This window comes from Mustela lutreola, chromosome 1 (genome assembly GCF_030435805.1).
Source record: "Mustela lutreola isolate mMusLut2 chromosome 1, mMusLut2.pri, whole genome shotgun sequence".
In the NCBI taxonomy this organism is placed as follows: Eukaryota; Metazoa; Chordata; class Mammalia; order Carnivora; family Mustelidae; genus Mustela; species Mustela lutreola.
This window is the reverse complement of record NC_081290.1, coordinates 279,689,335-279,701,762: the sequence shown is the minus strand read 5'-3', so window position 1 is coordinate 279,701,762 and position 12,428 is coordinate 279,689,335. Positions and strand designations below refer to the sequence as shown.

At 57.2% G+C, this 12,428-nt stretch overlaps 1 protein-coding gene across 2 annotated transcripts; it reads right to left on the bottom strand.

Moving 5' to 3' along the window:
• Positions 1-3,814: 3,814 nt before the first annotated feature.
• Positions 3,815-11,849, bottom strand: LOC131822720 (membrane-spanning 4-domains subfamily A member 15). 2 transcript variants are annotated; one of them, XM_059159011.1, is made up of 6 exons: positions 11,625-11,849; positions 8,575-8,697; positions 7,541-7,597; positions 5,453-5,545; positions 4,974-5,087; positions 3,815-4,101 (listed from the first exon to the last, which is right to left on the bottom strand). In XM_059159011.1, the coding sequence occupies exons 1-6, from the start codon at positions 11,847-11,849 to the stop codon at positions 3,985-3,987; spliced, it is 729 nt and encodes a 242-aa protein (XP_059014994.1). In that variant the 3' UTR covers positions 3,815-3,984. The 2 variants fall into 2 exon arrangements, with proteins under 2 accessions (XP_059014994.1, XP_059014995.1); XM_059159012.1 differs by lacking the exon at positions 8,575-8,697.
• Between the last annotated feature and the right edge of the window lie 579 nt (positions 11,850-12,428).

The window sequence follows — 12,428 nt, the reverse complement described above, 5'->3', positions numbered from 1 at the left end:
CGAGCGCTTCGGGGCCGACAGCGGGCCCAGGGGGCCCGAGTTCCAACCTTGATATCACCACTTTGTAGCTGTGAGACCTACGGTGCATTATTTGACCTCTCGGCCTCAGTTTTCCCTTCCACAAAGTGGGGGTAACTTTACCTCTTGGGGGGAGTTGCCAGAGGGTTCCATGAGTTAGAATATTAAATTGCTTACAGCGGTGCCTGGCCTACGTCTGGTGCCGTGTGTAAGTGTGCTCGTCACGGCGCCCTCACGAGGGGTCCCTCGCGCCCCGTCGTCATCCCTGCCCGGGGTCGCACACACAGCCGTGTGGAGCGCAGCCTGCCCTCCGTTCACCTCGTTGTCACGCCCACTGCAAGGTCACTCACCTTCTCTCGGGCCTGCCGGGCTGGGCAGCCTTTCTGAGGGTGGTGGGGCCGGGCCATCGGCAGTTCTGGAAGGCCCGCTGGTCCGGGCAGCACCCCCGCCCACCGCGGTCTCCAGGCGGGCCCGTGCCCGGTGACCTCCCGCGGTGTGCGCACCTGTCAGCAGGTGCTCTGCCCTACTCACCCCCCCCCCCACACACACACCTTCAGTTCCTGAATCGTGGGATAAACATTTTTCTAAAAGTCGTGGCTTTTCACTGGGTTAGAAGCTTCTGCTTTGCCTGCCACTCAGTCCCGCACAGCATCTAACACGCACACGCACACGCACACATGGACCCTGCACCCTTGTTCATGAACGGACTCCCTCATTCACAGACGCTTTCCTGAGCACTTAGGATGGGCCAAGCACAGGACTGTGTGGAGGTCTGGGAGTGGAGGAGACACTGGCGTGGTGCTGAGAAGCTCAGATGCTGACAGGAGGAATAATGGTCCCCAGCGACGTGCACGGTCTTAGCCCTGGAACCTGGGTCTTGTCGCCTTCCACAGTCGAAAGACTGGGCAGATGCAATTCAGTGAAGCATCCTGGGAAGGGTGAGATTATCCTGGCCTACCCGGTGGCCCCCGTGTGATCACAGGGTCCCTCCCTTGAGGGAGGCAGAGGGAGCCGAGTCAGTGACAGTGACCGGAAGGGGCGGGGTTGCTGGCTTGGAGGAAGGAGGACAGGGTCACAAGCCAATGGATGTCGCTGTCCCTTAGGCTGGAAAAGCAAGGAAACAGCTACCCCCAGGAATGCGGTCCTGTCAATACCCTGATTTTAAGACTTCCGACCCCCAGCACGGCAAGGTGATAAACGTGTTGTTGAAAACACTAAGTCTGTAGTCCTTTGTTACCTCAGCAACAGGAGACTGAGAGAGTCCAGCGGGAAAGATGTCAGGGAGTCAGGCAACTGCGGTGGAGAGGGGGCAGGACCCTGGACTGGGGGTATGGGAAGAGCCCAGCAGAGGTCACCTCACTAGACAGGGGAAGGGTGAGGATAGGGAGGGCTTCCTGGAGGAAGTGGCATCTACGCTGAGATCTGAAGGCAGCTGGGAGTTCAGTGGGACAGGCTGGAGAAGGGAGGGCAGGCAGGGCACTGCACTCCAGGGAGAAGGATTCCCCAGGCTCAGCGTGGCTCAGGGTCAAGTACAGGAGGATGGGAAGGCGAGAGAAGAGAGGTATGCGGGCTCTGTCTCTGTCTCTGTTACAAATACATGGCTTTGTAAACACTGCGGCACATCTGGACTTTAGCCTTGGGGCAAAGGAAAGCCCCAAGTGGCAGAGCAGTAAAACTATGGCTTCTGGTCCTGAGATAATCCCCCCTGGCTGTTACCTAGCCTTGAGATGGCCTGGTCCAGCTAACAGCTGGGGACATAGGCTAGGTCAGCAGGCTGAGGTCACAACACAGGTGCTAAGTGACAGTGGTCCAAAGGTGCTGGGAGGACCTAGAACGGCCCTCGGATTCTCCTTGGGCACCGACGGACACAGGGAACATAGGAGGGAGAGTGGTTTGAGTTGGAACAGAGACTGAAAGCTCCTTTTCAGTGGGACATGAGAGCAGGCGCTGAAGCTGGCTCACAGAAGTTCGGGTGGGAGGCAGATTTGGGAGCTGCTGGAGTGGTGACAGATGGCCAACAGAAGCTCCATGAGAGCAAGGACTTTGGCTCATGCCCAGCGTCCCCACAGCACGGACACCCAGCGGACGCTCCATAAGGACCTGCTGAAGAGTGTGGAGGGCACCGAGGAGTCCAGGGCTGGTGAACTTGAGGGTAGATGGAGCTGTTAGTGTTCATACAAGGCTTTTTAAAAGCCCATTGATCTTGGTGACATTGAGGTCAATGACAGCAGCTCTGGAGAGAGAGGTTTTGGCAGAGTGAGCAGGAGGCGAGGAAACAGACTCCATCAACAGGAGAAAAAGAAGCCCTCGTGGAAGGGCTTGCCAGGGTCAAAACAGACCTTTGAAGCTGGGAGGGAGTGGAACATGCTCCATTTTCACACTCACAAAGTTTAATTGGGCAAAACTCTTGGATCCAAGTCCTTCAATCTCGTCTACTGCTTCTGAGAGCCGGAGCTGTATGGAATCCCACTGTCACTCTGTACCCACACGACCTGGGCACCAGAGCTTCCTTCAAGTGGGCAGATGGCTGAATGGCACTAGCCTACCACCTGCCTTTGGGAAGACCTCACACAAGGGGCAACATTAAAATAGGGTTTTGAAGGAGGAGAAGGAGTTTGTTAGATGAAGACGTGGGCTGTTGAGAAACGCAGCCCCATCTCAGTCTTTGAGATGAGGAATCAGGAGGAAGGAGGAGAAGGGGTTGGTGGAAAGCACTTCGGTTTGGACCTGGGGAGCCATGTGGTGAGACATGGACTCTGATGTTGGCTGGAACTGAGTTCAAATCCCAGCATTGCCTCTTATGAACTCAGCGGCTTTGGGCACCTGATTTGATCTCCTCAAGCTCCCGTGTCCTTGGCTATAAAATGGGGTTATGGATGTCTGCTTGTTTGGGCTCGAGGTGGAACAGACCCCTGCTCCCAGGGATGCCTCCATTCTGTGACAATGGGACCCAGGTCTTCTGATAAATATGGGACAAGCCTTCAAAACCCCTGAGATGAAAAGGACAGTCATCGCCATGAGACCAGCTCGAACTGTAGGCCACAATGTTTATTTCCCTCTGTGGTGCGGAGGAGACGACCGTCCACCAGCACCTCTGACATCCGGTAGAGGGGCAGAGGGGGCTCCTTTGCCTCAGACCCAGCCCAGCTGATGGTGACGTGCAGGGGCAGCTCTGCCCCCCAGGCCAGGGGGAGGGGGGTTGCTGTGGCTGTGCACCTGCAGATGCTGACTGGGGTGCTCCAGGGCTGGCTTCAGCTGTCCCCCCAAACCTCCCCAACCTTGGGAGGTGGGCAGGGCTGAAGACAATACCAACTGCATTTTATAGATATGGAAAACGAGCTTGTCCAGGGGCACAGGGCGGGGGCGTGGTGGGGGGAGAGATACTGCCTGACTTAGAACAGGACTTTGGGGAGCCCTGGGGAGCTGGAAGGGCCTTAAATGCCATCTAGTTAATGCTTGAGTTCTCAGGAAAACTGAGGCCCATGGCACAGTGACAGATGACAAAGCACAGAGCTGGTCTTGGGGCCTGGACACCAGAGGTCAGGCGACGGCCAGCTGTGTGGCCTCAGCACCTGGACTCAGTCCTCTTTCCTGGAGGATTCTGAGCTCCTGAGCTTAATGATCTTCCCAAAGCCTGAGGCAGCCATTGAACCTGTCTGCCAATGGGGCCAGAGCTGCCTCCCAATGAGCAGAGAGGAAAACAGAGCGGCAGGTGGGGGACATTTCCAGAAGGGCGGCAGGACCCAGGGAGCTGAGGGACACACACCCTTGACATCAACTAGTTCTTTTAGGAAAGAAGCCACTGAGGGAGATGTCTGGGACAGACGTCCCCGGGGAATGTTTCACTTGGGTGCCACAATGTGAGGAATGGGGTGGGGGGTTGGGGTGCCCCCAGATTAACGCGATGGGGGCTGGGGAGGCTGGGCCCACAGGGGAATGGCTGGCTTCCAACCCGCGGAGGGACCTCTACTCGGATGACTCCTTGGGCATATAGGCCACATTGTCATAGGCGGGGGGCGGAGAGGCTGCGGGGCTGGGGATGTTGAAGTCAGTGCTGAAGGCGCTGGGCAGGAAAATCACAGGCTGCAAAGAAAAGAGAACCCCGACAGTCGTGGAGGGCGCCGGCGCCTCCGGGCGGTGTTACAACAGTGCCCCCCTGTGGGAATGCTGAGAACAGCGCCCTCGTCGTGAATTCCGTAAGCGACTTGGCCGGTTCGACTAATATTTCAAAAATATTTACGGGGGCCAATTACGGCCCAGGCGTTGCAAGTACAGCAGTGAACAAAACAGATACAAGTCTCACTTCTCTAGGACCTAAAGGTCTGGCGTTCTTTCTCCCTGAGCTTCCCCTGTCCTGGCTTCGTCTTGGGGGTTCAAGGTTCAAGGCGATCCCGCGGGACTGGTTTCGCTCCCTGTGCACACGCACTCCTCCGCACAAAGTCTTGCGGTGGCCTCACCTCCAGTTTGCAAAAAGCCACCTCCCGAGCAGCACCCACGCCCTATGGCCCTCATTTCCCGCCTGAGGCCGCCTTTACTCCTCAATGTCCTCCTCCGCCTCCTTTCTGTCCTCACTGTCCTCCAGATTTGGGGAAACTAAGCTAATTTCCCCCGGAGTTGGCCTCAAGGCCTGTGAACTCCTGGAAGGTCCCGCCCCTCCGTGTGCAGCACTGCCGCGGTCCCCTGCGCCCCAGCCTCGCAGAGCCTCCGGCTTCTTGGTGCCGGCGCCCCCCTGTGGCCACGAGGAGAATAGCTTCCTCAAAGACTTCACGGGGAGGGGGGGTCTCTGACGTAAGAGGATGGGGAGCGGGTCGCAGCGCAGTCCCTCCTAATTGCTAGACCGAGGGAAGAAGCAAGAGGCTGGAAGAGGAGGCTTCCCAGCCAGCAGCCTTCCTCAGAGGTCCCTGTAGGGGTGGACGCTGGGTGGGTGGGGGAGGAAGGCGGTGGGATGTACTCACCGTGTTGGCCTGAGCGCGGGTGGCTTGGCACCCAAAGTGGGTGGCAATGACCGCGATGAAGAACTCGAGGATGGTGAAGATGGTAAGCACGGCCAGATAGCCCCTGCCCACATCCTGGGGACACACTCACAGTCAAGGCAAGCCCAGTGCTCTAGAGCACAGGAGGAAAGAGCCCCAGAGGGATAGTAACTTGCTCGAGGTCACACAGCCAGGCCTGGCAGAGCTGGAGCCAGGACACCTGCTGCCTGCCCCGTGCCCTCCCCTTCCCTCTACTGGGCTGCCCTTCCGTGCCCGCGGGGCCCATTCCTGGGGTAGGTCAGGGGGTCAATTTCCACATGGGATCTATCAGGACTGACAAGCCCTGCCCACACCTAGGACCCCGGGGCTCTCCGCGCTGCACACTCCGCCTTCCCCACCTCCTGGATGTGTCTCTAACAGGCTCTGAGTGTTCCCACTTCTGGGGGCGTCTGACAACACACCCAGTTAGTGACGCCAAAGTCCATGAGCAGGATGGCCGTCCCTGCAAAGGCCGCCATGGCACTGAGAATGTTGGTCCCCAGGCTGCTCCTCACCTGCGGGAGGGAGACAGGAGGAGAACGGAGAAAGGAAGGAGGCGGCCAGCTGCCCTCCCTCCCGCGCCAGGGCTCGGGGGCTCCCCAGCCATGTTCGAGGTGTGCTTCCTGACCCCTGTCCCTGCTCCCTTCTCCCTGGGGGCCTCTGGGGGCAGCCCTGCAGCCTCCCTTACCTCTGTCATCTTGGAAGCTGCCAGAGAGGGCAGATTCCCTCCGTGGCCTCTCTGGGTGTGGTCTGCTGCAGGCTCCGGGCCCATCGTCACTGTGCCTACCCCCCGGGGCCCAGCACCCTGCAGGAGCAACTGCCCCCGGGGGCTGGAGTCATGGAGGCTCTCTGCTATGGACACTGAGGGCCAGTTGGGAGAGGTGATGGGGTCATTTCCATGACGTGCCGGGTGGGGATGGGCAGAGCAAGGTGCTGCAGGCCCTGGGGGGAACGGGGCAGGGGACAGACAAAGGGTAGGTGCGGAGGGCCCTAAAGTGAAGGCAGGACAGACCCTCCCGTGGAGGCACAGGGCTTCAGGGCAAGTGGCTCCCCTGGGTGGTCTGAGCGACCACTCAGGGCTCACCCTCTCTTCGCAGCCAGAACCCAATGCTCTTTTGACCCAATAGTGGGAACCTGTGGCTAAACAACCCTGGCCTTAATTTGGGGACCACTTGTGGGTGGGTGGGGTGCTGGGACTCTGGGACCCACTCAGGTTCTAAGACCTCTGACTCCCCTTTTTCTTTTTCTTTTTTTCCTTCTCTTTCCTTTTTTCTCTTCTCTTTTCTTCTCTCTTCTCTCCTTTCTTCTCTTTTTCTTTTCTTTTCTTTTTTTTTTTTTTTTTTTAAGTGACATCAAGGAGGTCATGGAGACCAGAGCCCACAAAGCACTATGAAGCACCTGCAGGAGCCAGGCATTGTCCCAGGAGCTGTGAGCGTGAGGACAAGTCAGGTCCCTGCACTCCTGTACTTCACAGCCAGTTGCGGGGGGGGGGTCCCCGAGTTCCAGTCCTGCCGGGTCTGATCTGTCCTCCACTCAGTGCCCAGCACTGGACAACTCCCAAGAATGCAAGTAGGACAAGGAATCTCCACTTCCCTTCTCAGTGGACTCCCTTAAACAGTGTCCCTTAAAAAATTCCAAATCCTCTAAGTCCAGACTCCTCTCCCTCCCTTTCCCTCTTTTGACTGTGTCCTTGCTTTCTGCTGCCTTCACCCCCTATAATCTGCTCTGGCTCCTTTTGTCCCCATGCCCAGGCTCCTCCCCATGCTGTCTTCTTGCCTGCGATGCTGGTTCCCAGGCTCTTCTGTGACTGTCCTGCTCTGAATAGCGAGCTTGGTGGCACCTGTCCTGGGAACCCAAACTGTCCTTGAGGAGTGGAATGACTGTCACGTTACCCCGTGTTTTCCTTGTGGCACTTTGCACACTCCCTAACTACGTTGTTGCTTGGCTTTGGGTGTCTTACAAGACCCTGGAGTGTAAGGTCCAGGAGGGCAGGACTTGACTTTCACTGCTGTGTTCTCTGAGCCTGGAGCATGCCGGATGTGCTCCCCTTCAAAGCCCGCATCGCCTCCCACTGCCCACAGAGGGGTCCGAGCCTCCACCATGTGGACCCAGTGCATCTCTCCTCTCGCTTTCCAGACGTCTGCCCTGCTCACACGGAGCCCCACGTGGTTTCCTCAGCAAGCCTGCCCATGACTCCTCCTTGCCTTCTTGTGCTGGTCCTTCACTATTTCTAAGTCCTCCCCGCACACCAAGGCCCAGATTAGCCCTCTCCTCTTCCAAGAGACATTTTGGATCTTTCTCTAAATGACCACGAGTGCTCCGTCTGCGGACCCTTACTTTCTGCCCTGTATTGCAAAGTGTGTCTCGGTTCCTCCTGTCCTGTGTTGGGTGTCCTCCTGCGCCTGTCACTTAGCAGGCCCCCAGGAAACGTTTGTTGGATCAGTGAATGGCCAGGAGGGGCAGAATAGAGGGGAATCAGTGGTGGCCCCGGGGCCCCCATTCAGACTTACCAGGCAGCTGGTGTGGCTCTTCTCGGCTGCCACTGAGAGCGACCCAGAGATGACAAACTGTGTGGGGAAGAGGGGATCCTGGTGAGGCTGGGGCCAGGACACTGGGCAGGCCACATCATGCCTAGGCTCGGTTGAGACCAGGGAGATGGCAGCAGCCTGTGGGCTGTCACCTGCCCTGCCTCCTGGGATCTCTCTGTAAGGGTGTCCCCTGGTTGCTGGGGACCCGTCCACGGAACTGGGGCCATAGCCAGCAAGGTGCATGTTTTCAGTGACATCCCTCATAGGTCACACAAATCTGGCTCTCTCTGAAGGCAAAACTCTTACAAAATGAGAGTCCCCGTTTGCGGCAGAATCAAGGCTTGGGAACTAGTTCCCACATGCATTAGCTTTGATTTCCTCAAACTCTGGGGTAGGCGGGGCCAGGACTTTGCCTTTTAGATGAGGAAACTGAGGCTGGAGACTACCTAACTTGCCTGAGGGACTCCATAGTGACATGCAGTGGCCGTGGAGCTGGGATTTGGACCCCACTGGCCTCACGCCCAAGCCTGTGGTCTCCCGGGGCAGCTGGAGACACAGGTGGGTGATGCAGGTGCAGACGGGGCTGTGTGAACACTGAAGTGCTCTCTTGATGTTGGAGATTTACCAAGAACCATGTGCTTCTGGATTCTGCTGCAGGGGACGCGGTGGGGGCCCGGGGCGGGGGGGTTGCTGGCCAGACTGGCCGGTGGAACGGGCAGATGAATGGACTGGGGCGGGGGGGCTCCACAGCTGGTCACATCCCAGTGGACAGAGCTCTTGGAGGGCTGGGGCCCACGAGGGAAGTTGAAGATTTCTGCAGGCTGAGGTTTGGATGTGCGGTGAGTTTAGTATCCAGATAATACAGCCGGTTAGGATCCTTGATCCCTGCCCTCATCCCCTGCATCCTACCCTTTTTGGGATCCTTCTCTGTGCCAGGGGTGTGGCCTGTGCCCCAAAGAATGGAAGCGGGCGGGCGCAGAGGGGAGAGGTGGGCCCTAGGTGGCCCCGGCACTCACGCAGGCTCCTCCCCAGAAGGGGACGCCTCCTTCGATGAAGAGCATCCCCGCGTGGCCGCGGCGGACCATGAGCAGCACGCTGCCGAAGCCCAGGTGGATGAGGCCGATGAGGATCTGGACCGTCTGCGGGAGCCGGACGCGGCTCAGCCGGGCTGGCGGGCCGGCTCCACACCGCCCTCTGCCGGCCGCGGGGAGAGCGTGCGGAGCCCTGCGCGCCCCCGCGATCTCCCAGCCCCGGGGAAATAAAACCCCGATTCTGCTCTTTTGAGGAGACATCCCCAGACCAACCCTGAAAAGGCTTTTTTAAGAGGGAAAGTCAGCTCGTACATCCGCGAGACCACTCCCGGCTCCCCCCGCCCATTTCCATGTTTCTCTGAGTCGGCCCCTGCTTTGTGCTCTGACCGTGGATTCCAGAGACGCTCTGTATTGCTACAGAGTTTTCTCAGCTCTCATTTCAATGGCACAGCAGTCCCTGCGCCGAGGGCCTCACCATCCCCCACCTAACCACCCCCCTCCCCCGCGGCCTGCAGCGAACCTGCCCTTGAGCGGCTCTCTTAGTTGGGCATCATCCCCGATCCACTCCAGCCAGCTGTGTGCCGAGCTGCCTCGGACCAGAGCTGACATCGGGGCGGGATTTTCTTCTCCAGGTGGTTTGCCAGCACCCCACAGATCCACTCCCATAGGTAGAACGGTTTTCCCAAGGAAGGGGGCATGTGTGCTTCTGATAAGCTCTGCCCTATGTTTTTTCTTGTGTTTTTGGTAAGGAATGAATTCTAGAACTGAGTGGGCACATCAGAGGCCCCCATATTCAGTCTCCGCTTAACCCAGAAGCCCTTTCCAGCACCTAACTTCTTAACAGAACCCCCTCAGTGGGGTTGCTTACCACCACTCAAGCCATGGTGGTCCCTGTCCAGGCAGTTGTGACTGTAAACGGCTGGAATCATTTTCTTGGGGTCATGGGGAAAGAGCCATGTCTTTCTAACAAGAGTGCTCCCCAAATTGGATATTTATGGGCATGGCCACCTTGCATCTTCTCTCCCATTCTCTTTCAAGCTGCATGTCCCCCTTCTTTCCAGCTTCCTTATGTGGCCAGCTCCACTCCCCTCCTGCTTCTGGACACCCCCACCACTGCGAGCCCTGCTCACGGAACACCGGTTGCCTCCGCCCTTATGCCTGTCTACACTGAGCAATGTGAATCTCCTTTAATCCTAACGTGATGAAGTAGGTATTATTATTCTGACTTGGAGGTGAGGACACCAAGACGGAACCCGAGATGTTCAGTAACTTGCCCGTGGTGTCCCAGTGATGGGAGTGGCAGGCCAGCCAAACTTTGAGATGCTGTTCCTCTACTGGGTGTCTCCCCTAAGCACCTGTTTATAGTTTCTCTTTCTGTGTTTTCCAGCAGTTTCTATGTGTCTTGTCAAATCCCATTGGCGATCATGGCTTCCCTGGACCGAGTCTGAGGCTCAGGACTCTAGTGACTGATGACCCCATCTCTGTTCACTGTCTCCAGTCCCTTCACGCACCAGTGGACACAGTGTAGCCTTTAGTGTGGAATCTGGAATTCCAGTGTGTTCAAGCCAGAGCTCCTGAGTGCTGCAGAGCAGGGGACTGAAAGTGGAACTGTACAGTCAGGCCAGCCTGAGGTACAGGATGCCGCTTAGCAGCTGTGTGGCCTTGGGCCTTGACCAGCCTCTGTTTCCTAATCTGTCCAGTGGGAATGGTGGTCCCTGTCTCACAAGATGGTGATGAGATGTAAGCAGCCAGTGTGTGCACATTCCATGGTGCTGTGGGTGCCCTTCTTGGGGGTGCCCAAGAGACGATAGCTCACCACCGTCATCATTACCACCATCATCACCATCATTATCATCACCATCATCATCACCATCATCACCACCACTATCATCATCATCACCACCATTATCATCACCACCACCATCATCATCATCATCACCATCATCACCATCATCACCACTATCATCATCACCATCATCACTACCATCATCACCACCATCATCATCATCACCACCATCATCATCACCACCATCATCACCATCATCACCACCATCATCACCATCATCATCATCACCACCGTCACCACCGTCATCACCATCATCACCACCATCATCACCATCATCACCACTATCATCATCACCACCATCACCACTATCATCATCACCACTGTCATCACCATCATCACCACCATCATCACCACTATCATCATCACCACCATCATCACCATCACCACCACCATCATTACCACCATCATCATCACCACCACCATCATCACACCATCATCACCATCATCACCACTATCATCATCACACCATCATCACCATCATCACCATCTTCCGTTTGGAGAAACTGAGGCCAAGGAACAAATAGAAGACACTATATATGTATGTATGAGGATGAATATGTCTATCTGTCTACCTGTCTATTTGATATTTTCTTCCCACCCAGAAACCAATATCACAGCCATCTGCGGTTGGCAAAGACCTCCTGGGACCTCTTTCACGGACCTGCAGGAGCTGGCCTCTGCCCACCACTCCAGCTTCATCTCACCTCCCTCCTTCCTTTGCTTATTACATTCCAGCTGTGTTAACCTTCCATTTTGTCCTTGAACAAGCCACACGCATTCCCACCTCAGGGCCTTTGCACTAGGTGTTCCTCCACCTGCTGAGCCTCCCCACCCCCATCTACCCTTGGCTTTCAGCATCCAGGTTTTAACCTAAATGTCACCTCCCCACGGAGACCTGTCAGTCCTTCCTTGCTAGTGTTGCTCTTCCCACATCCATCATGTTCAACCTCATTACCCTCTTTGGGGTCATCTTAGTGCTTTGTCTGCTGGAGTGCCCTCTGCGAGCCCCACGGGGAATGGGTCTGTAGGTCTGGTAGGCCGCTGAATGCTCAAGCCCTCACTAAGCATTTAGGGACCGCCTGCCCCTCTCCAAGGTGCACGTGAATGTTCCCGTGCTGGAGCTCTCCCTCCCCGCCCAGCACCCCTGCACACACTCATGCCTCAGGTGGTCTGGGGAGGCTCTTCTCACCCCTAATGCTTTGGGCTCTCCGGTCAGGAACGTCTCCATGGGCCGCAGGTCGGGCGGCTGCGCGGCCCTTGGCGTCTGCGCCCCCAGCGGCGGCTCCTCGAACTGCAGGGCCCCGGGGGGCTGGCACAGGGAGGTGGGCAGGATGGCTGGGGGCTGGCGGAGGCCGCTGGCGTTGCCGGGCGGGATGACGACAAACACGCCGTTGCTGGCCTGAGGGGCGGACATGGTGCTCGGAGGGCCTGGGAGACAAAGGTCAGACGATGCTGCTGCTGCTCGCACACTCACGTGGGGCCTTTTAGTTTATAAAGAGCATGCCTGCCTGCGTAGCCCCCCTCACGGCCGCCCCTGAGGACGGCACCCACATCTCTGACCGTCGTTCACGGAGCTTCACTCCGAGAAGTGCAGGACGTCCTCGATCATGGGCCTCTAGGTGAGGCAAGTCCAAGGCCCCAGAAGCCCCGATCTTAATCTCTGGGCTTTATTACGTGGCAAGGACCTTCAGGGGGAGCACATACTTAAACTACCTCCTTTCTCCAGAGAGGGCAAGTGACTTGCCCAAGAACACACAGCCAGTGTGAGGCAGAGCTGAGGCAGCACAGCCCTCTTCACCCACAGGTTGGAACTCACCTGACGTTTCCTGTCCCTCAGCCCAGGCTGAGGAGCTTGTGTCCATAATGCCCCTGGGTCATTTCCGGCTCTGGAGGCTTTCTCTTTGGCCACCCAAACAGTTGCTATTAACATATCTGGGAAATGCATGATGCATGGATTATGGGAGCACTGTGTGTGGCTGGCCCCAGCAAACAC